General features: G+C 31.9%; 3 protein-coding genes and 1 pseudogene across 3 annotated transcripts; 2 read left to right on the forward strand and 2 right to left on the reverse strand.

The window, feature by feature from the left end:
- Positions 1–1,601: 1,601 nt before the first annotated feature.
- On the forward strand, positions 1,602–3,883 carry LOC110644524 (putative UDP-glucuronate:xylan alpha-glucuronosyltransferase 5). Its single transcript, XM_021797339.2, has 2 exons — positions 1,602–2,355; positions 2,896–3,883. The coding sequence occupies exons 1-2, from the start codon at positions 1,632–1,634 to the stop codon at positions 3,822–3,824; spliced, it is 1,653 nt and encodes a 550-aa protein (XP_021653031.2). The 5' UTR covers positions 1,602–1,631; the 3' UTR covers positions 3,825–3,883.
- Positions 3,884–7,323: 3,440 nt separating this feature from the next.
- On the forward strand, positions 7,324–13,286 carry LOC110644523 (mitogen-activated protein kinase kinase kinase ANP1). Its single transcript, XM_021797338.2, has 17 exons — positions 7,324–7,650; positions 7,997–8,038; positions 8,587–8,652; positions 8,733–8,843; positions 8,917–8,997; positions 9,105–9,182; positions 9,271–9,353; positions 10,029–10,110; positions 10,194–10,294; positions 10,554–10,593; positions 10,758–10,817; positions 10,909–10,958; positions 11,064–11,274; positions 11,408–11,611; positions 11,718–12,055; positions 12,150–12,217; positions 12,858–13,286. Exons 1-17 carry the CDS (start codon positions 7,375–7,377, stop codon positions 12,959–12,961), a joined length of 1,995 nt encoding a protein of 664 aa, XP_021653030.2. The 5' UTR covers positions 7,324–7,374; the 3' UTR covers positions 12,962–13,286.
- A 420-nt stretch (positions 13,287–13,706) lies between these two features.
- On the reverse strand, positions 13,707–15,794 carry LOC110644510 (probable microtubule-binding protein TANGLED; annotated as a pseudogene).
- A 704-nt stretch (positions 15,795–16,498) lies between these two features.
- Positions 16,499–18,855, reverse strand: LOC110644511 (uncharacterized). The gene is made up of 4 exons (XM_021797324.2): positions 18,639–18,855; positions 18,036–18,124; positions 17,527–17,640; positions 16,499–16,938 (listed from the first exon to the last, which is right to left on the reverse strand). The coding sequence occupies exons 1-4, from the start codon at positions 18,814–18,816 to the stop codon at positions 16,732–16,734; spliced, it is 588 nt and encodes a 195-aa protein (XP_021653016.2). The 5' UTR covers positions 18,817–18,855; the 3' UTR covers positions 16,499–16,731.
- Between the last annotated feature and the right edge of the window lie 1,400 nt (positions 18,856–20,255).

Raw genomic sequence — 20,255 nt, forward strand, 5'->3', positions numbered from 1 at the left:
GTAGTGCGTGTGTTCCACTGTCCACTTCAAATTTTTAGTTTTATTTACTTGTGCAAAATAAATTTTTTTATTTTTTCAAAAATTTTATTTTTATAAAGACGAGAAAATATAAATAATATTAAAAATAATTATTCATAACTTTATAATTAAAAAAAAAAACCGCAGTCGACGGCACAGTGAGCATAAAGCTTTCAACTCTCATTAAAGAATACTTCGTGCTTGTTGAAAAAAAATGTTATAAAAATGTACTTAAAATTTTATTTTACTATTAAAATTGTAATATATATTATTTATTTATTTTATCATAATATAATTAATTTTTTATTATTATATATAAATATTTTTTAAATAATTATTATTTTTAATTACAAAAATTTATAGTATAATTTTGACTATAAAAAAGGCATTATATTTCATTTGAAAAACAACTGAGAAGGAAAACTTTTATGATAAAAGGATGGAAAATTTTTATTATGAAAGGAAAAGTAAAAAAACAATTTAAAACTATTTTTCAAATCATAAATAAATTTTGAAAAAATTTTTTAATTCTCCATTTAGAATTGACACATTTTAATATGAAATTTTGTTTTTTAATTTTTATAGACATTTTTTTAAAAAAATATTCTAATTTTCTATAAGTGAATAGACTCTTGAATTCTCCTTAAAGACAAATCCTATATAATTATTAGTTAAGGTATATATTTATATATACATTAGGCACTAAATTATCTCCTAAATTCAAGTTGTATTATAACATTTAGGATCCACTTGGTTCGCACGTTGAAATTTAAATTAGTATTGAAATCAAAATCGAGTGAAATCAGAAATGAAATGATAAACTTTCACTTATATTTAGTTCACTGTGAGATGGGAGTTAAAATTTTTTTTTAAGGTATTTAATTTGCATATATAAATGGTAAAATCGAAATTAAAATTATTTTATACTTAATAAAAAATCAACTTCAAATTATTATTATTTTTTATATTTTTACTTTTTAATTTTAATTATTATAGAATATAAAAATAATATATTTTATATTTTTTAATTTGAAATAATTATAATTATAAATATAAAATTTTCAATTTTATTTAATTATAAGTAAAAATAAAAATAATATATTTTATCCTTTTGCTTTAAATAATTAAAATTAATTATATTCAAAATTTTTATTTAAATCAATTATATGAAAATATAAAAATTATATTTTTACTGTGTTCTATTCTAATTAAATATAATTAATTATAATTATAATGTTTAATTATAATTATTTATCACAGAAATCTAATAAAAGAAATAAAGAGTTTAATTTTATAAAATATTTAATTAAAATTAAAAAAAAATAAAATTAAGTACTTAATTTTTACAAAATACAAAGATTTAATAATAATTTATCCTTAATTTAGTCACAAAATCATTTGTATATTTGGCCAATTGGAGAAATTATTCTATTTGATTCACGCGCTTGAGAGTTAATTAAATGCGCGAGTTTAATTGCAAGCAACGTGCGACCATGCACATATCCCTCAGGAATCTTCTCTTCTCATTTATTTAGAATTACAATTGTCCGCTTGGCTTTAAGTCCTTTTCTTCTCTATTAATACTCAAACCAGACGTGGAGAGCTCAACCGCGATGGCCTCTTCTAGGCCCCTGAGATCATTTCAAACACTCTTAACTATCTCTCTCTTCTTTCTCTCTTTAGCCCTCACATTTCTAGCTTTATTGTCCGTCAAGCCAAAACCCCATTACAGTACTAGTCTCCAGCCTAATCCTTCCCATGGCTGGTTCGATATTGTTGCAGAAATGGTCGATACCCAGAAAATCAGAATTGGTTTGGTTAACGTAGATGATGATATAAAAAGCGTTACATATGGATTAGCAGAGACTGTCTCAGTGGATTTCGAGCCTGTTTCCAAGGAGAAAAAATGGGAGGATTTTTTCCCAGAGTGGATAGATGAACACCATAAGTGGGGCCGACCACGGTGCCCGGAGATTCCCATGCCGAGACTTGAGGATTACCTTGGCTTAGATGTGATCGTGGCTAGGGTTCCTTGTGGTGAAGGGAAGACAGAGAAGGAGGGAATTAGGAATGTGTGGAGGTTGCAAGTAAATTTGGTGGTGGCTAATCTTGTGGTGGCGAATGGGTGGGTGCAGAAGGCTGCAGAGACTGAACGGACGGTGTACGTTGTGTTCATGGGGTCTTGTGGACCCATGCAAGAAATTTTCAGATGTGATGATCTGTTGACTCGTATAGGCGATTACTGGGTGTACAAGCCTGAACTAAGGAAGCTGAAGCAGAAGATGCTAATGCCTGTTGGGTCATGCCAGATTGCTCCACCGTATGCTGCAGAGAAAGGTAATGCAATGATTTAGTTTAGTCACAGTTTCTTTGTGTTAATGGCAATTAATTAAAATTTGATTTATGAGGATACTCCAAAAACTATACGGGAAGGTGGAATTTTGATCAACAACATAACATTAATTCACCCGAGTTAATATATAAATAAGTAAATTTCACTTATTATATATATATAAATTTATAATATCTTATTTATGCAAGAATTTCTTTACATATGATATATATATATATATATATATATATATTCTTTAAACCTAATTGCCAGACTTTAATATGAAAAATATATTAATTAATTAATTGTACATTTAATCACATTCAATTTATAAGTAATATATATATTTTTTTGTAACAATTGAATATTATATATAATTATGCTTTATAAATATTTTATTTGGACAGAAACAATTAACTAATCCAGCAAGTGCTTAATAATTTTTTATTTATTTTAGTCACTTGTATATATATGTATTGACATATATATATATATATATATATATATATATATATATATATATATATATATATATATACACGCAGGTCAAGAAATTTGGAAACGAAGAATTATTCCAACACTAAAGGTCAGGCTCAACCACACCGCATACCAAAGGGTCGCCTATGTAACAGTCCTCCATTCTTCAGAAGCTTATGTCTGTGGTGCGATAGCTTTGGCTCAAAGTATAATTCAAACCAAATCTACCAAAGACCTTGTCTTACTCCACGACTCCTCGATAACTTCGAAGTCTCTTCGAGGTTTAAGAGCTGCTGGGTGGAAAACAAGGTTGATAGAACCCATCAGAAGCCCCTCTGCTAGACGGGGCTCATATAATGAGTGGAACTACAGCAAGCTTAGAGTTTGGCAATTAACAGATTATGACAAAGTTATTTTCATAGATGCAGATATTATAGTCCTTAAAAACTTGGATAAATTCTTTGTTTACCCACAATTATCAGCTTCTGCAAATGATAAGGTGTTATTCAACTCTGGAATCATGGTGATAGAGCCATCGAAGTGCACATTCGAAGATCTGATGTCCAAGACTTATAAGTTAGCTTCTTATAATGGTGGTGATCAAGGGTTTCTTAATGAAGCCTTTACATGGTGGCATCGGTTGCCTTCAAAGCTAAATCATCTTAAGGTCTTCAACATAAAAGGGAACCCAAATCATGAAATCCCAGACGACCTTTATACTATTCATTTGTTGGGGTTGAAGCCATGGATGTGTTACAGGGACTATGATTGCAACTGGGATATGTTAGCTCGTCACATATTTGCCAGTGACTCAGCTCACAGAAGGTGGTGGCATGTATATGAAGCTATGCCAAAGAAATTGCAGAAATATTGTGGGCTAACGAGGCAAATGGAGTTGAGGATAAGGAAGTGGAGAGGGATTGCTAAGAAAGCAAATTTGTCTGATGGGCATTGGAAGATCAATGCTATAGACCCAAGAAAACATCTCTTGATTTGATGATCATCATTTTAATTTGTAACCTTATATTCTAATTAATTAATTGCTTTTGAATTTCATTGAGGATAATTGAACTTGTGCCATCGGTTTATAAATATTAATGAAATTTATTAATTGCATTTGCTAAGAATAGTAATCGGTTTCAGAAATTGGACGTTTCAAAAATTAAAATGAATCATTACTCATAATTAGTAGAAATTTTAAATTTTTATTACAATTTTATCATTATATTTTTACTATGTTGGCTCTCCTATGATTACAATCAGATAAGTTGCATTGTAGTTGGATTAAACTGATTACAATTTAACTCAATTCAATTTCTTACGTGAATAATCAAATTAATATTACTGTTAACTATCAGTGTAAATGATGGGATTGATGAATTATTTAACAATGAAAATATTATTTGAGTTTGAATTTAAATAGAATGATTTTTGCAATGAATTTAAATAAAATGATTTTTGCAATTATTTTATTCATTGAAATCCCTATTTAGTAAGCACATATATATATATACTAGGTTGAATGAAGCCCCTTGGCAATTGCTATTGAACAATATGACAGTCCATCTGAAGATAGACTTTAATTAAAGCTGATACTGTTTTACTAATGTTCATATTGACAAAGGAAAACCTGGTACTTGCAATGCAGATATCATATATTTCCTATAAATACAAGACTGAATTAGCTGAATCATGCTGAAAAACTCATGGCAAGGAACAAACAAATCTCTGAGCAGTAGCAGCTGCAATAAACAAGTGCTGGGGATGTTCCAGCTGCCCCTTCATCAGAGCCGTGGCTTGTTTTCATCCATGTACGGAGAGCGCGCGCCAACAATACCAAACCTTTTCACTTTACCAGAAAATTCTTGCCACGCCAATTAGAGGATATCTTACTCTGTAACTTCTTGCCATTTTATATCTGCACAGGATTGAACACGAAGGGGTCAAAAACATTCGTTTTATAATAGTCATTAAAACTAAAAGAGTTAGAATATGAGTTACTACTCTATCGGTACAATTATATAAATCTCCGACTTTTTTATTTTCACCATAACACAAATAAAAAATAATTAACAATTTTAATATTTTTTTATTTTTAAAGTATTGTAAATAGATATTCACCTTTATAACATTTAATTATTATTTTGTTCACTTCTAAAATATTATTTATTTTTATAATATCTCAATTCCATAAATTTATTATTATTATTATTATTATTATTATTATTATTATTATTATTATAAAGTTAATGTAAATATGAGTTACCACTATGTACGTACAAGTATATAAATCTCCAACTTTCTTATTTTCACCAAAACACAAATAAAAAATAATTAATAATTTTAATATTTTTTATTTTTAAAGTATTGTAATTAGATATTCACATTTATAATATTTAATTATTATTTAGTTCACTTCTAAAATATTATTTTAGTACTGTAATATCTCAATTCCATAAATTTATTATTATTATTATTATAATAAAGTTAATGTAAATTATGGTTATATATATATAAGAAATTACAATATATTTATTTAAAAAAAAAATAAATGGGCCTAACGTGAGTCGTGCCTCTAATTCCATTCTATATAAATTTTGCTAAATTAGACTTGATTTATTATAAATTTAAAATACATATTTGTAAATTACACTGTAAATGTGATGCTTTGTCCACCATGCCCCAATTTAATCTCTTTCTATTTTCTAGAGAGAGATTTTCTCTACCTGATTTTAGCCTTTGATTTTCTTTCTCTTTCTTACAGAGTGCATTTCGTGTGCTTCCCCTATCATTCGGAATAGGGGAAGTCAACATTGTTTTGCTCTAGCTCAGAATAATTTCCCTCTTACCTTGATTTGATTGTTCATATTTGAGTTTTTGTGAGTTGCAGATGGTGGTTTTAGGCTGAGGGTTTCTATTTGGTTTGGTGGGTTGTTCTCTTTGATGCTTGGTCTCTTGGATCTAAGGGTTTGCTCTGCGAGTTGAGAGGGCTTCACTTACTTTGGTTGTTTTGCATCTCCAAGATCCGTTTTTATACCATAGTTGGGAAGGTCTCCCTGATGGCTTACGAGTGCTAGAAAGCTCGCTCTTGTCATTTTAGAGTTGAGCTTTGTGTTTCTATTGAGAAGCTGGGAGGTTAGTGCTATTTGGTTGAGTTGTTGTGTTTTGATCGGTGACTATGGTTGCTCCTTGTGTTGCGGACGGTTTTGTGGGCTTCAATCTCTACTTAGCATCTTTGGTGGTGGTTGGCAGTGTGCTTCTTTCTTTTAATGCTCTTCCTTGCGCAAACCTAATGGGGATGGATTTAATTTGTGGGTTTAGGTTGATTTGACTTATTGGGCTTGTTGCTAGCCATACAGTATGAGTTTCTATTTTTCTTTTCCATTGTTTTCCTAGGTACAGGTTGTAATCTCTTACCCTTATGGGCTTTTAATTCAAAATTACATATCAAAAAAAAATTTGAATTTTCAAAGCATTGGTTACCAATTTTTTTTTTTAAGATGCATTTGTCACAACCTCCATGGATTTTACCACATCCTAATCTATATTAAATATGATAAAGTTGGTCTTAAAATAAACTTTATGAAAACATGACAATGGCGCTCTGTTAGATTTTTTTTTTCTTATTTATCCATTTTGCCTCCTATTCCCCCGTAATATTACAATATCAATTGATGATACGTAGTGACACGTAAATACTAATAGACCTATGAGGCATTTAATTAAAAAAAATTATGATAATAGTTATAATTTAGTTTATATTAAAAAAACTAAGAATCATAATTATAAATCATATAAACCAAAGCAACCTTTTTACTTTCCACTATAATTATAAAATTATGAATTTAATTCTTTATAATAAAAAAATTATATGACAATTAATCCATATTAGGAAAACTAAAAGTTATAATTATCAATTATATAAATCAGTATCACACCTAAAAGATTAAATTAATCACTTTCTAATGCAAATAGAAAATATAATGTTCAATTAAGATTTTTTCTCAAATTTACCAAATGATATTTTAATAATCAAAGCATTAGAAAAAGATAAACAATTTACACAAGGTAATTTCAACATATATATATATATATATATATATATATATTTTTTTTTTTTAATTAAATAATATATTAATAATAACTATGCTTGCGCAATGAAAGGAGAAAAGTCTAATCATAAAATCAATTGTTCATAATCATAAATAATTAGTTCTTATTTTATTTTTATATTCTTAATTCTTAGCTTTTTAAAAAAAAATAATAAATGAAAGCCATATTTCACTCCGTAACTAAAGTGGATGATTAATTTTGAATTAAGTGGATAAAGTTGTAAGATTTATTTAGGCCTGTAAATAATTGTAAGCAGTCTCTGTATTTTGCTTTTATTTTTCAATTTCTACATTTTCGAAAAAGAATCTTCCCCACTTTTCCCTCCACTCTCTCAAACTCCATTTTCTCACTCTTCTTTTGCCGACCAAAATCCAACGCCCACCCTTGCCCATCACTCTCTCTCTCTCTCTCTCTCACATTGCCCTTCTTCAATAATGCAAGAGTTTCTGGGATCAGTCAGGCGATCAATAGTATTCCGTCCACCCCAAGATAATCAAGAATATGGCATTAATCCATTAACAGGAAACCTGGTGGAAAAGTTAAATTCTTGCATTCGTAAATCCAGAATCTTCTCCAAACCCTCTTCTACATCGCTTGCAATGACGCCTCCGATCCGATATCGCAAAGGGGAGTTAATCGGTTGCGGTGCATTTGGCCATGTTTATATGGGCATGAATCTTGATTCTGGAGAACTCTTGGCAGTGAAGCAGGTTCCTTCTTTTTTTATAATTTATTTGGAAGTTTTTTCTTGCATTTGTTTCACTGTCTGCTTTATGATTCTGTATGCGTTATTGGGCTTGTTGCGTGATTCTTCAAATAGGATTTGATTGATCTGATTTTGGTAATTATTGGCTTTGGATTGTGCTCTTCCTCATTATTTCTAGTGGTTCTGTTTTGGGTTTCCGATAATTGTGTGTTTGGGGTTTAACTGGGTTTTTGCAATATTTTAACTTTAATTTCTTATCGGCTATTCTCCAATTTTGGGAATTTGATATTTCATATTTTGGAGCGGGGCTAAAGTCTTTCGGGGTTTAACTTATTTTTGTCCCTTTCTAGGTGTTGATTGCAGCTAATGGTGCTTCAAGGGAGAGAGCACAGGTAGGCATGTATCATAATTAATTCTATCATCTCATTTGAATGATTGGTGAATTTTGTGCGTATCTCCTTTTTCCGGAGAATGAAAATCTTATCTCAGTTGCTCCTTGTTGAGAAATATTTATTATTCATTCAAGTGGCCTGGTCAACTTCATTATTTTAGTAAGCACGGAGACAATTAATTGTAGTCTTTATAATGTACTGAGGCACTGTTGACTAGTTTACATGTTGATGATTACCAGATTTTGTAGAACAAGCTCAACCAATACAAATAGTTTTCTTCTGCCTGATTAACTGAGGGCCTTTTACTTTTCTCAATTCTCATGCATTTGGAAATCTCAAGATTCTGCGGTTTAATTTCACTTCCTTTCCCATGTTTTCTCATTAGTCAAATGGAATGCAGAATTTTTTTTTTATTCTCACAAAGTCTATGGTCCTAGAACAATGCAAAATTTTGGATTGGTGATCATTATTATAATAGTTTTTCTCTTTGTGTTGATTTAAGAAGAAATATGGTTGAGTTCACTTAATTATATAATTGACATGAGCAGGCTCAAATCAAAGAGCTTGAGGAAGAAGTGAAGCTTTTGAAGAATCTTTCTCATCCCAACATTGTTGTGAGTAAAGAATATTATTTTCTTTTTATCTACTGAATCATTGATGCATAGCACTAATCTGACTCTGTATTTATCTTCAGAGATATTTGGGTACAGATAGGGAGGAGGAAACCTTAAACATTCTGCTTGAATTTGTTCCAGGGGGATCAATATCATCACTTCTGGGGAAATTTGGACCCTTCCCTGAGGCAGTAAGTCTTTTCGACTGAGCTCATGTATATTAGGTAACATTGTATTAATCTTGTGTGCTAATTTATTGAGTAGGTTATAAGAACGTACACAAAGCAATTGCTGCTGGGATTGGAGTATTTACACAATAATGGAATTATGCACAGGGACATTAAGGTGCTTTTAAATCCCCATCCAATGATACTGGATGTGAGAAAAGGTCTTTGTCCCTTTTCTCATATTCTTGATATAAGTAGTAATATGCCTTCTTTATCTGCTTTCAGGGGGCCAACATCCTTGTTGATAATAAAGGATGCATTAAACTTGCAGATTTTGGTGCATCAAAACAAGTAGTTGAGCTGGTAGGGACCTGTCTCTCCACTTTCCATCCGCATCTACTGTATCTGTATTTTTCAGAAGTAATATCTATATAATTGCTTGTTGCTGTAGGCCACTGTTTCTGGCGCCAAGTCCATGAAGGGCACTCCATATTGGATGGCTCCAGAAGTCATTCTGCAGACTGGACATAGCTTGTAGGGATAATTAGGTTTCTTTAAGTATTTATATGTTTCTATGTTACATGCATGCTACTTATTTTTTGAACATGTTGATGTCTTCTAAATTTGTTCCTGCAATATCTTTTTTACTCCTCTTTTTCTAAATTTCTATGCAAAGGAAACTTTGTTGATAATAGATAATGTACCATAAAGGTAAGAGGAATCTAAAATTGTAAGGTTTTTGCCAATTGATAAATTTCTAGAGCTATGGTTTTTTTCATGTCCTTCCTCGCAAAAGTGCCTTGCACAATCCAAGGGTGTTTCAAGAAATCTAAAATGGTAATTTTGAGGCTGCTGAGAGGTGTTTTGGATCATTGTTTTTCTGTTTCATCCAGAAACTTCTCAAGCTTGTTTTTGTCATGTCCTTTCTCACAAAAATGCAGTGCACAAGCCAAGTGTGTTTCAACTATCAAGAAATCTAGAAGGAAAATATGAGACTTGAAGGGAATGCATTTTATTGGATTTTGCTTTAGACGTGGTTTTGTGCATAATTTAGCATTCTCTCCTAATACGATCTTTTATTTCAGTTCATGTGGTTGCAAGGTCCTTTCCTCCTTTATCTATAATTAATGTAAAATATTAAATTTCTATTTTTGATGGTTTAGATTGATAAATTGAACTTTACTAATATATTAGATAAAAATTTCCCAGCTCTGCTGATATATGGAGTGTCGGATGTACTGTAATAGAGATGGCCACTGGAAAGCCTCCTTGGAGCCAACAATATCAGGAGGTACATAATCTTCGACATATTAGGATCTCTTTTATGTATTTTAAGTTTCTTGCAGAATATTGTACTAACAATGGTTTCACCAGGTTGCTGCCCTATTCTATGTAGGATCAACAAAGTCACATCCAGAAATCCCAGAACATCTAACTGCTGAAGCAAAAGATTTTCTCCTCAAGTGCTTGCAAAAGTAGTGATTTTGTTGCTTTTTTCCTCTCATCCTTTTTTAATGGTATCAAAGTTAAATTTCCAATGCCCCATTAAGGTGCTTGTGGTGAAATAATAGGATTTGTTCAGGACAATAAAAAGTTGCTAAAATGTTGGAAAAATATAGGTTGTGCTATTATCCCTAAATTCAATTTCAGCTCTTAGAATAAGCAGTATGCTCACAAAAGCCCCTTTCCTCTCTTTTCTTTTGGATGTTTGATTTATTTAATTTCCATTGACAGGGAGCCAAATATGAGACCAGATGCATCTACATTGCTGCAGGTGATTTAGTTTGATTAACATTTCCTTTACTCATTTGACACATTGATTTCTGTGGCAAAGTTTTGTTCTTTAACTTCTTAAAATACTGGTGGTGACACCAAGGCATGGCCATACAGATGTGGTTTTAACAATGTTAGATAATACTAATTTTCAATTAAATACAGCATCCCTTTGTAACTGGACAGCGTGAAGCATGTGAACCTGTTTATAGCACTCCTTTCATGGTTAGTGTACTTGGGCTGGAACCATGCTTGTTGGTTTTTCATTCTTTCTCTTTGGTCATGTTTTTCATGACAGAATTTCTATTATTATCAGGAAACTTCTGAAATTCCTCTGCAGTCATGCAGCAAGGATCTTGAAACCCTGTAAGTTTTACAATTTGGTATGCTTTGAAATTCTGCAATGATACATTACTATTACCTGCATGATGCTTTTAGAATCTTTTGACAATAGTGTCAATTTGTTGACAGTCAACTGCCATCTGTCTCTGGCACAATGGATGTCTGTAACTTGGGCAGTCTGAGCGGCTCAGTTGATCCTAATAAACTGTTGGAAAGCAAGGATTTATGGAGAACAAATAATAGTGATGATGATATGTGTCAAATTGATGGAGATGATTTTGCTACAACTACTAGCAAAGTCAAGTTTAGTCCTGTTTTGAATTCTGATGACATTAACAAGGTGAGCAGCTGCTTTCATGTCTTTCTCATAAGTCAGACATCTTCATAATAAGCCTGATGTCACTTGTGTTATTTCTGGTGAATTCTGTTGCTAACAATTTAGCTACCATGGATTGGTAATTGTGCTTAATTAGAGTTGTGATTCCATACATGAGCTCTCTGGAGATTGGAGATGCAAATTTGATGAGAATATAAAGCCAGAACAAGCAGGAGCAAGATTAGATATTGATCAACCAGATCAAAGGGACAGTACTCTTTCATTTCCTTGTGGGGCATCACTTTCTGAGGATGATGATGAACTTACTGAGTCTAAAATTACAGCCTTTCTGGATGAGAAGGTACTACTGGTTTCTGTTAATATTGAATTACCCAATTACATTTTTAGTGTTGTATATCTGATTACTGTAGATTCTTGTGATGTTGAATTCATAATTATTGTGCCAGGCTTTAGAACTGAAGAAGTTACAAACACCTTTATATGAAGAGTTCTACAACAGTTTGAATGGAGCTTGCTCTCCAAGATTTGTGGAGAGTTCACACGATGAAACTCCTCCAAATTACTTGAAACTACCACCCAAAAGCAGGTCGCCCAGTCGAGCCCCTCTTGGAACCCCATCTGCAGCAACTGATGCTGTTAGTACTGGAAGCCCTGGGACTAATACTAGGCGTGTATCAAACGTTGGCAATGCAAGTGATCAATCTTCACAGGACAATTCATCACCTCAGTACAATGATCAAAAAGTGCTTGGAGTTGATGATCAACCAGAAGCAAGTAGCCCAAGGTTAGTTTGTTAGTTGGTTGCATTTTTTAGTTCACTCCAATGAAATTTTTCCAAGTTGTGAGTAATCTGAAGTGGGATGTTTTGATATTCACAGTGTGAGCTTTTCTGAGAGACAGAAGAAGTGGAAAGAAGAACTTGACCAAGAGCTTGAGAGAAAGAGAGGTGTGGTTATCTTGCTTCTTGTATATTTCTTAGTGCCAACTAAATTGAGTTGTACCATGCTCTGCTTTAAATGTGAATTATCATGTTTTTCACTGTATGATTCTTGCGAACTATACTGTTTGGAAAATTTGGGAAAATTGTCAATCACAGTCTTCATGGGTTTCTTTGGTATGTTTTAGCTAAAATGCAGTTTTAACATTTAGTTATGATTCCAGACATTAGAATATGTTTAAATCTATTGAGTTAGCTTAGCTGTACAATGAACTTACATAGTATTGCCCGTCATGCATACTAGAAATTATTTTGATGCTATATTGACAAAAATTCTAGATATATTAGACTTTTCTCCAGAGATGAATTCACATTTGACATATTACTTTTATGTTAAGAGAAAACATTGAAATAATTGACTTATTCTTTAATGCATGCACAGTCTTGAAGGATTAAATGTCTACTTGAGATTGGAATTCAAATTACGATACCAAGATTGCAGAAGTGGAATTTCATGTCTTGAGTTCATTCTACGTAGTTCTTCTGGGTTATATTTATCCAAAGGAAAAAAGAAAGGAATTTAGTTTGCATTGTTTATTTGTTATTTCTGACTAGAATAATGCATGATTCTGAAAAATTGTGTTTGCAGAGATGATGCGGCAAGCAGGTGTGGGAAGTAAAACATCATCCCCAAAAGATCGAGCTTTGAACCGGCAGAGAGAGCGGACAAGATTTGCATCTCCAAGCAAATGAATGGTTATTTATATTTGTGAGGAGGTAAACATCAGACTTACAGTTTTGTTCAGAGTGGTAAAGCTATTGCATTGTGCGGTCAGTGGTGTCCGTGAATACTGGGTAATGTGTGGTGCCCATTGTTCAGTGAATCAATGTACCCATACATAGAATGTGTTTAAGAGAAAGGTTATGTTTGGTGATAAAAAGTTTGCTTTTCCTCTTCGTTTTTGAGGGGATGGCTACATGTTTCTCAAGTTTTGTAACCAGTGTAATCAATGTACAATAATCATGTCATGAATGATTGATAAGCTTATGAAATTTTATTCCATTTTATGGTTTTGCATTTCTTTACAAGATTTTCATTGAGTAGTTTGATTATTTAAGTGCAGAAATTAATATTTTGTGCCCCATATGAAATTATGGAATGAATAGACCATTCATTGTTCATTATAATAGGCATTTCACATTTGGTTCTCTGTTGTGGTCCTCCTTATTATGGAACATCAATATTACACATTTGGCACTTTCTCCCTTTGGGTCAAGCGGCAGAATTTATTGGGATCATTTTCATTCCAAATAAAGCAGTCCAGAACCAGTTCCACAATGGCATAGCAGAAAAATGTTCTGGGGATTTTTGTCCAAATTAAAGTAACTTCATTTAAGCAAATTGGAAATCCATACAAACGTGGAATGAACAATGTATGCCTTTTCTCGATGAAGCCAGCCAAATATGGTAGAGAAAACAATCACACCCACAATGGAATTTAAAAGAATCAACTATGAACATTGATTAATGATCAACAGAATCCTCACTTTTCAAACAAAGAACCAATTAAAAACCGAAAGAGCTTAAATTCTTCCCAATGAGAATCGTCTAGGCATTGAAACTGGACGCTGTTTCAATCCACTCATTAAACCATCACTCTTCTGTATACTTTTCCTGCTTTTCAACGAAGAAACCAATCTGTTGGCCAATCTTGAAGGAGAAAATGACACGCAATTTAGAAGCAGTGGACACCATTGGTGATTTCTTGCTCAAGTTTGCAGCTCTACTAGGTGATTTCTTGCTTTGCAGCTCTATTCGGTGACAGGGAAACCGCTGGTGGGCTCTTGATTTTCACCTGAAACTTGTAAGCCGATGTCGGGGACTTTATCAAGAACTTATGTGGAGAGTTCAGTTCTTTTCTAGAAATCTGTGGAGTGGTCTGTTTATTTCTAGAAATCACTGGAGACCTTGTACTGCAGAACTTCTGCAGCTGATTAGAACCTGTAGAAAGAAACAAAGGGTTTGAAAACAGTATAGTCTTTTTAGCCCATGGCTTATTCCTGGGAGACACTCTATTTGCCAAATATTTTCTAGAATTTTCTTTCTCTGTTTCTCTCTTCTTTGGAGGTGAAACCATCTTAAAGTTAATGCGTGATCAAGCTCTTTGAAGAGATGAAGAAGTGGTTTGCGATCGTATGGATTGCAGTTTATCTTGCTTTCCCTTCTTTCTTTTGGAATTGAGTTCAGTGTTTTCAGGGTTCGGCCTCTGTTTCCTCAGTTGGGTCAATGGAGTTTTAATATCTTCTAGGGTGGTTTTACAGGCAACTGCAGGGACAATTTCTCTTGCAAATTGGCTGGCTTGCAGAATTTCTCCCACAGTTTCTCCTACCAGCATAGCTGGTAATGACATACGCCGCCATTCTCCTGCATAAGGCATTTAAACTGTTAGATTGAAATTGTTAGGTTCATGAGAAACAAACTTTGCATTGTTGATTCAGATTTCTGTTCGGCACCCAGGAAAGAAATTTCCTTATTAATGCCTAATATAGAACAAGTTACAATGTAAACATGATCCTCTAAAGAAATTTGCACAATACGATGAGAGAGAGATACCTATTAGACTTGCTGTCAACTTTCCCACAGGAGATTTCCTAGGGGTAGCACTTTTGATCCTTCAAATTTGCCAGTAAAATGGTTAGTACAGAAAAGCACAACCTTTTTTTTTTAGCACAACCTGAATAAATGCAAAACCCATAATTGATTTTACCTTAGAGATTCTTGCCTGCACCTGAGACTAGTTCTTAGATAACCACTGGTATTTCTAGGACTCAGGCTAACCCCAGATACCACCTTATTTCCTCCCGCCACTGTGTATTGAAGCTCTTGCAATCTAGCCATGCATTTATCCACCTTCACGACTCCATGGAAAAGTAAACAGACCCATTATTTTAAAGAGAAAAAAAGAATGAACATTTTGAATGGTACCCTTCAACTGAACCCATATTCGAATTTTGTTTTTCTAATTTTCTTCCGCTTTCTTAGCAACCAAACAGCCATGAAATGGGAAAATTTTACCTTCTTTACTGTTTCTCTAATTAGAATAGGATTGAGAGGTGCCGCCACTCTCCTCTGCTTTTATGGGTTTCTTGCTAACATGATTGCAAACCACACTAGCTCCAAGTGGGTCTGAGAGTCTCAAAGCTCCCTATCTTTTCTCTCTAACAAAAAACTCAGACAGAGACTTGAAAATGTGTCTCAGTCGGGACTACGGTTCACCCCCCTTTAGTTCGACTTCTCTGTGTTCATATCTCAGTTTTGTCTTTGAAGCGAAAACTGAAAAATGAAATCCCAACCCCTTTTGGAGGATTGAACTTCAGTGACGGATCGTCACATCTATCTATCTTTAACGGTGTGTTTGTACAGGGAAGGTTTTATGAGGCAAGGTGGAATATAAGGGAACGGAAGGCGCTGCAATAAAATCTTTTTAACCCATTAATTGAAAAGAACAAGGATTTTGAAGATTTTAAAATTTTTGAAAGCTTTATTTCATTTAAAAAATTTTCCTCTTTAATATAACACTTTAAAAATTCGTTTTATCTTTAAAAATTTCCCCTCAAACAAGTTATAAGGGCAAATGGTTACCTCTATTTTTAGCTTAAAATAATTTTATCAAAGGCAACATTTTATTTCTTAAAATTTATTAAATATATTTATGTATTAAAACTTTTATTTTCTTTAAATACATATATTTTTTATAAATAAATGTATTTATTTACAAAAATCTCAGACTTCTCTTTCTGTGTATTGCCACACTGTAAATTATCTTTTAGTTTAAAAAATTAACTAAAAGTTTTATTAATCTTTCCATTAATTCTGTAAATATATTTTAATCTACTTTTAAAAATACATTAAAAAATTAATTTCATTTTCATTCATTTATTTATAAAATATATTTAAAAATATTTAATATTAAATTTTACCAAGTACTTTAGCCCTTTTTATTTATTTTCTAAATACATTTTCATATATTCTGTCAAATAAACTAGAAATAAAATTTTAAAAATATTACTTTTTGTCTTCAAACATCTTAAAAGACATTTAATTTCAATAAAGATATTTTAAGTCTTTTTAAAGCATTAACAATTAAAGGAAAAAAAATTAAAGTGTTTGATAAAAAAAAATATTAGAGATTTTAATTTTTTTTTAAAATTGAAAAATAAAAATATTAATAATAACAAAATACATAAACTAAAAAATAATTTATTCTTTAAATTATACCAAACATATGCTTCTACAAATGAATTTCAATTTTATAAAATTCAAAAATCATTAATATTAAACAAGCTCACACAGTTTTCTCACGGTATCACAGACGATCAAAAAGAGTTCACCTGGTAGAGTATCACACTAGTAAAGCACAAGAATGATTAGGATACCAAAACTGCCACAGGAACACATCATATTGGAGGACTGAGGAGGTGAAGGAAGAAAAAAAAAAGGTAAATTACAAAATTGATTTAATTTAATTCTTTTTACTACGGTTTTTCCTAGATGAAACAACAGTCCATCCGTCTTCTCCTTGAGCCTCCTGGCTACCATCATCAACCTGCATGTTTACTTGATTTGCTTTTGACTGAAATTTAGGTGGTGCATCAACAGCCATGTTTGATCTATCGTCCACATCTTCTTCTTCTTCTTCTTCTTCTTCATCACTATCATCATCTGCAGCCTGGTATAAAGAAAAGCAAAGTCTAAAGGAACGCCCAAGCTAATGAAAATCATTGAACTTCCAAATTCTGGCATGTTAAGTAACAAGAAGAATTTTCCCAAGCATTGTATTCAAAGCAATAGAAAACAGATAAAATTCTTACCATGGCTCTACCAGAAAATACCAAATAGAAACGTAAAAAGAATTGAATAGTGCAGGACTACCTACTAATCCTTCCACCCAAATGTATTTTTAGACAGTTTATCCCCAAGCTAACAATACCAGATTGACCTTCTACCAAACCTTTTACCCAAGGGCTCCCATTGTTGTACCGAGCAGTAATCGAAGAACTAAAACTAACCAATAAACAAACTTCTCAATCTTCCCTTAGGAAGACAAGAAAATAATAAAATCAGATTTTGGGTTTCTATCCATTCATGTCCTCTATATCAAAAAAGTGTTATAAAGGGAGAAGCAATAAAAGTTGAATTGTCAATGTGTAGGAAAATTTTAGCATCTTTATGACACTGCAAGTTAGAATGTAGAAATATTTTCCAAAGAAAAAAAGACAAGTCATGTAACCATGCAAAGAATTGAGACTATAATTACCTTTCTGATATGTTGATGAGCTCCAGTTCTAGGACCTGCTTGCCTCAACTTTTCAATATAGTTATAGTTACCTTCCAAACACTCTTCATGCATGATCATTAATTTTTCTGCAACCTACATACAGTCGTAGAAAAAGCAGAATTGCATAAGATGGAAATGAATCCCTGAAGAAGCTAGCTGCATTTGATCACCAGTATATTTATAAAAGTCACCCTTACCTTACATGTGAAAGTCACAAACAAACTTCATGCCAAGTAACAAAAACAGTTTAGAAGGCAAATAGTTAAAAACTTCAGAAGTTTATAAAAAAAAAAAAGCATATTATTGAGTGTTTAAGCCAAAAACATAAATATGAAAAAAACCAGCCAGAATTACTTGGACTGGTATATTGTAAGAATATCGCACCACCAACAGATCAAATGGTGAAGGTGCTACTTTTCTTCAGAATACATTTAATTTATAACAAGTTAGTAACAACTATTCAAAGCTCTAATGTAAAGAAGGCATACCTCTTCAACGCTGCCATCCTCAATCATGGTATTGAGAGAAAGCATGCCTTCATCCAGGATATTTTCTAAATCATCAATATATAAAGGCTCTGGCAGAGGAAGTAAAAAAGTTACATAAGAAACAGGAGAAGGAACAAGAAACGATTAAAAGCCCAAATCATCATGAAAAAATACAAAAATTAAGATTAACAGATTCAATGTGGTTTTTCTGAAATCCAAGTAAAATAAACCAACCAAAATAAGATTTGTAGTTTTTTTTTTTTTCCTCTAAATTTTATGTATGTAGTTAAAAACTTCAATTAAAGAATGTAAAAACCCAGCACCATGAATTAAAGCTATGGTAATTAGCTAATTCTAGTAATAAAATTCGACCAATCACCAAATAAATCCACATGTCATTGAGGTAAACAAGAACAAAATTCTTCCAGTTTCTCAGACTAAACAGAAATCCAGGAAGCAGGGCCGGGGGGTGGGGCGTAAACTACTCTTCCTACTGAAATTAAGGATCAAAGTGATTAATGAACAAGCATATATTAAAAAAATATTTTCATCCCCCAAAACTGAAAAAACACAAACTTCTGATGTTGGTGCAAACCCAGTTACCCTTGGATTGAGTGAACCAGGAGAAGATATCGGAACCAAGCTGGTCAGCTAATTGTCCAGAGCCACGGCCACCCCACTCATTCTCAACGGCTAATTGCAGAGCCGACCATCTGGAGAGGATAAGAAATATTCCTTCTTGGAATATAGGCAGCGACTCAGCTGATAGCTGCTTGCTCATAGTGTAACGCTTTGATTTAAAATATACACCGTCTCTGCAAAACCCTAAATTTGTAGTTGTTTTAGAAGTAGGGATCTGTTTGGTTTCAAGAATATATGTTGCCGAGTCGAGGATGTGTAAAGTCCAATTCCTTCTTTGTCTATCTTTGCACTTGGTTCGGTTATACTTTAACTGAATTATTATACATTTTATCGAATCCAATGTTATACTTTTGTCTGAAATCACGTGCGGTGGATCCGATTCTATATAATTTACCAATGAGAATTACCGCTTGGTAATTATTATTTTGGATAAATTAAAAATAAAACTATAACAAAACTATCATTTTCATATTAAAATTATAAATTTCATCTGATTTACATTTGTAATTCTTTTCACCAATAATAATTTTTAAGATTTATACAAATAAAAAAAAATGTGCATATAATAATAAATAAAATCCAACAATTTGGCGTTGTGTCCCGATAATAACTATCAAACGTTGCTCTTTTTATAAAATCTGCTCATCTCTGCAGCGGAATCAGGTTGGCATTGCCATTGGAGACAATGAGACAACAAACAGTGGAGTAGTGGTGAAAAAGCAGAGCAGAGCTAGCAAGAGATTTAATTTGCTCCAATATTTCATAGATTAACCTAAGAAACATTAGTAAGAATCATCAAACCCACCATCTCCCTTTCCAACTATATGAGCATAGTTTGTTAAGAAACTATATGAGCATAGTCTTTTTATTTTATCGTGAATAAAAACACATTCAGCATGAAGTTATGGATGAAAAATGCATTTAATATAATTAGATATTGCAACATATCATTAATGTGATTTATTGACTCCTAAATGTATGAATTAAATTGATAAAATTAAAATATTTTAATTAAATATAGAATTTTAATATATATATCTATAAATAAATAAATATTTATTAATTATTCCCATATTTATTAATTAGTTTTAATTTAATGATATATACTACAATAGTTTTTAAGAGTGTAAAGTAGATAGTTTATATATATTATTGAATTAAAATTAAAATTAAAATTTATTGCATGAGAATTTTTGTTTTTATTTTCACTCAAATTATAATACACTCATATAAAAAAGATTTCTATAAAAAATGGCAATTTAATGAGCTATGAGTATTTTTTTTTAGATTCTACTAATAATTAAAAAATAAATAAAATAAGATTTTTATTACAAAATAAATTAATTCGTTTTTATTTTAACTCTTAAATGGATATGCTTTTTTAGGAGATGTTGGGTTTACCTTTTAGGTGTTATTAATAGCTGATAGCTGATTGACACTTAAACATGTGAATTAGAACGTTTGATAAACTTTAAAAAAATAAAGCTAGTAACTGATGAGTAACCGACACGATATCCATCACCCGCAATTAAAATTATTTATCATCAGTTAATAATTGTTTTAGTTTTATTTTTTATT

This window comes from Hevea brasiliensis, chromosome 5 (assembly GCF_030052815.1).
Source record: "Hevea brasiliensis isolate MT/VB/25A 57/8 chromosome 5, ASM3005281v1, whole genome shotgun sequence".
In the NCBI taxonomy this organism is placed as follows: domain Eukaryota; kingdom Viridiplantae; phylum Streptophyta; class Magnoliopsida; order Malpighiales; family Euphorbiaceae; genus Hevea; species Hevea brasiliensis.

What these genes read in the sequence shown, in the direction of transcription:
- LOC110644524 (XM_021797339.2), top strand. Translation starts at nt 1,632, where the DNA reads ATGGCCTCTTCTAGGCCCCTGAGATCATTTCAAACACTCTTAACTATC. An exon ending in ACCGTATGCTGCAGAGAAAG is followed by an intron (nt 2,356 to 2,895) that starts GTAATGCAATGA and finishes ATATACACGCAG; the next exon opens with GTCAAGAAATTTGGAAACGA.
- LOC110644523 (XM_021797338.2), top strand. Translation starts at nt 7,375, where the DNA reads ATGCAAGAGTTTCTGGGATCAGTCAGGCGATCAATAGTATTCCGTCCA. An exon ending in AACTCTTGGCAGTGAAGCAG is followed by an intron (nt 7,651 to 7,996) that starts GTTCCTTCTTTT and finishes GTCCCTTTCTAG; the next exon opens with GTGTTGATTGCAGCTAATGG. An exon ending in TTATGCACAGGGACATTAAG is followed by an intron (nt 8,998 to 9,104) that starts GTGCTTTTAAAT and finishes ATCTGCTTTCAG; the next exon opens with GGGGCCAACATCCTTGTTGA.
- LOC110644511 (XM_021797324.2), bottom strand. Translation starts at nt 18,816, where the DNA reads ATGAGCAAGCAGCTATCAGCTGAGTCGCTGCCTATATTCCAAGAAGGA. An exon ending in CTGGTTCACTCAATCCAAGG is followed by an intron (nt 18,125 to 18,638) that starts GTAACTGGGTTT and finishes TTCCTCTGCCAG; the next exon opens with AGCCTTTATATATTGATGAT. An exon ending in CTCATCAACATATCAGAAAG is followed by an intron (nt 16,939 to 17,526) that starts GTAATTATAGTC and finishes TCTTTATACCAG; the next exon opens with GCTGCAGATGATGATAGTGA.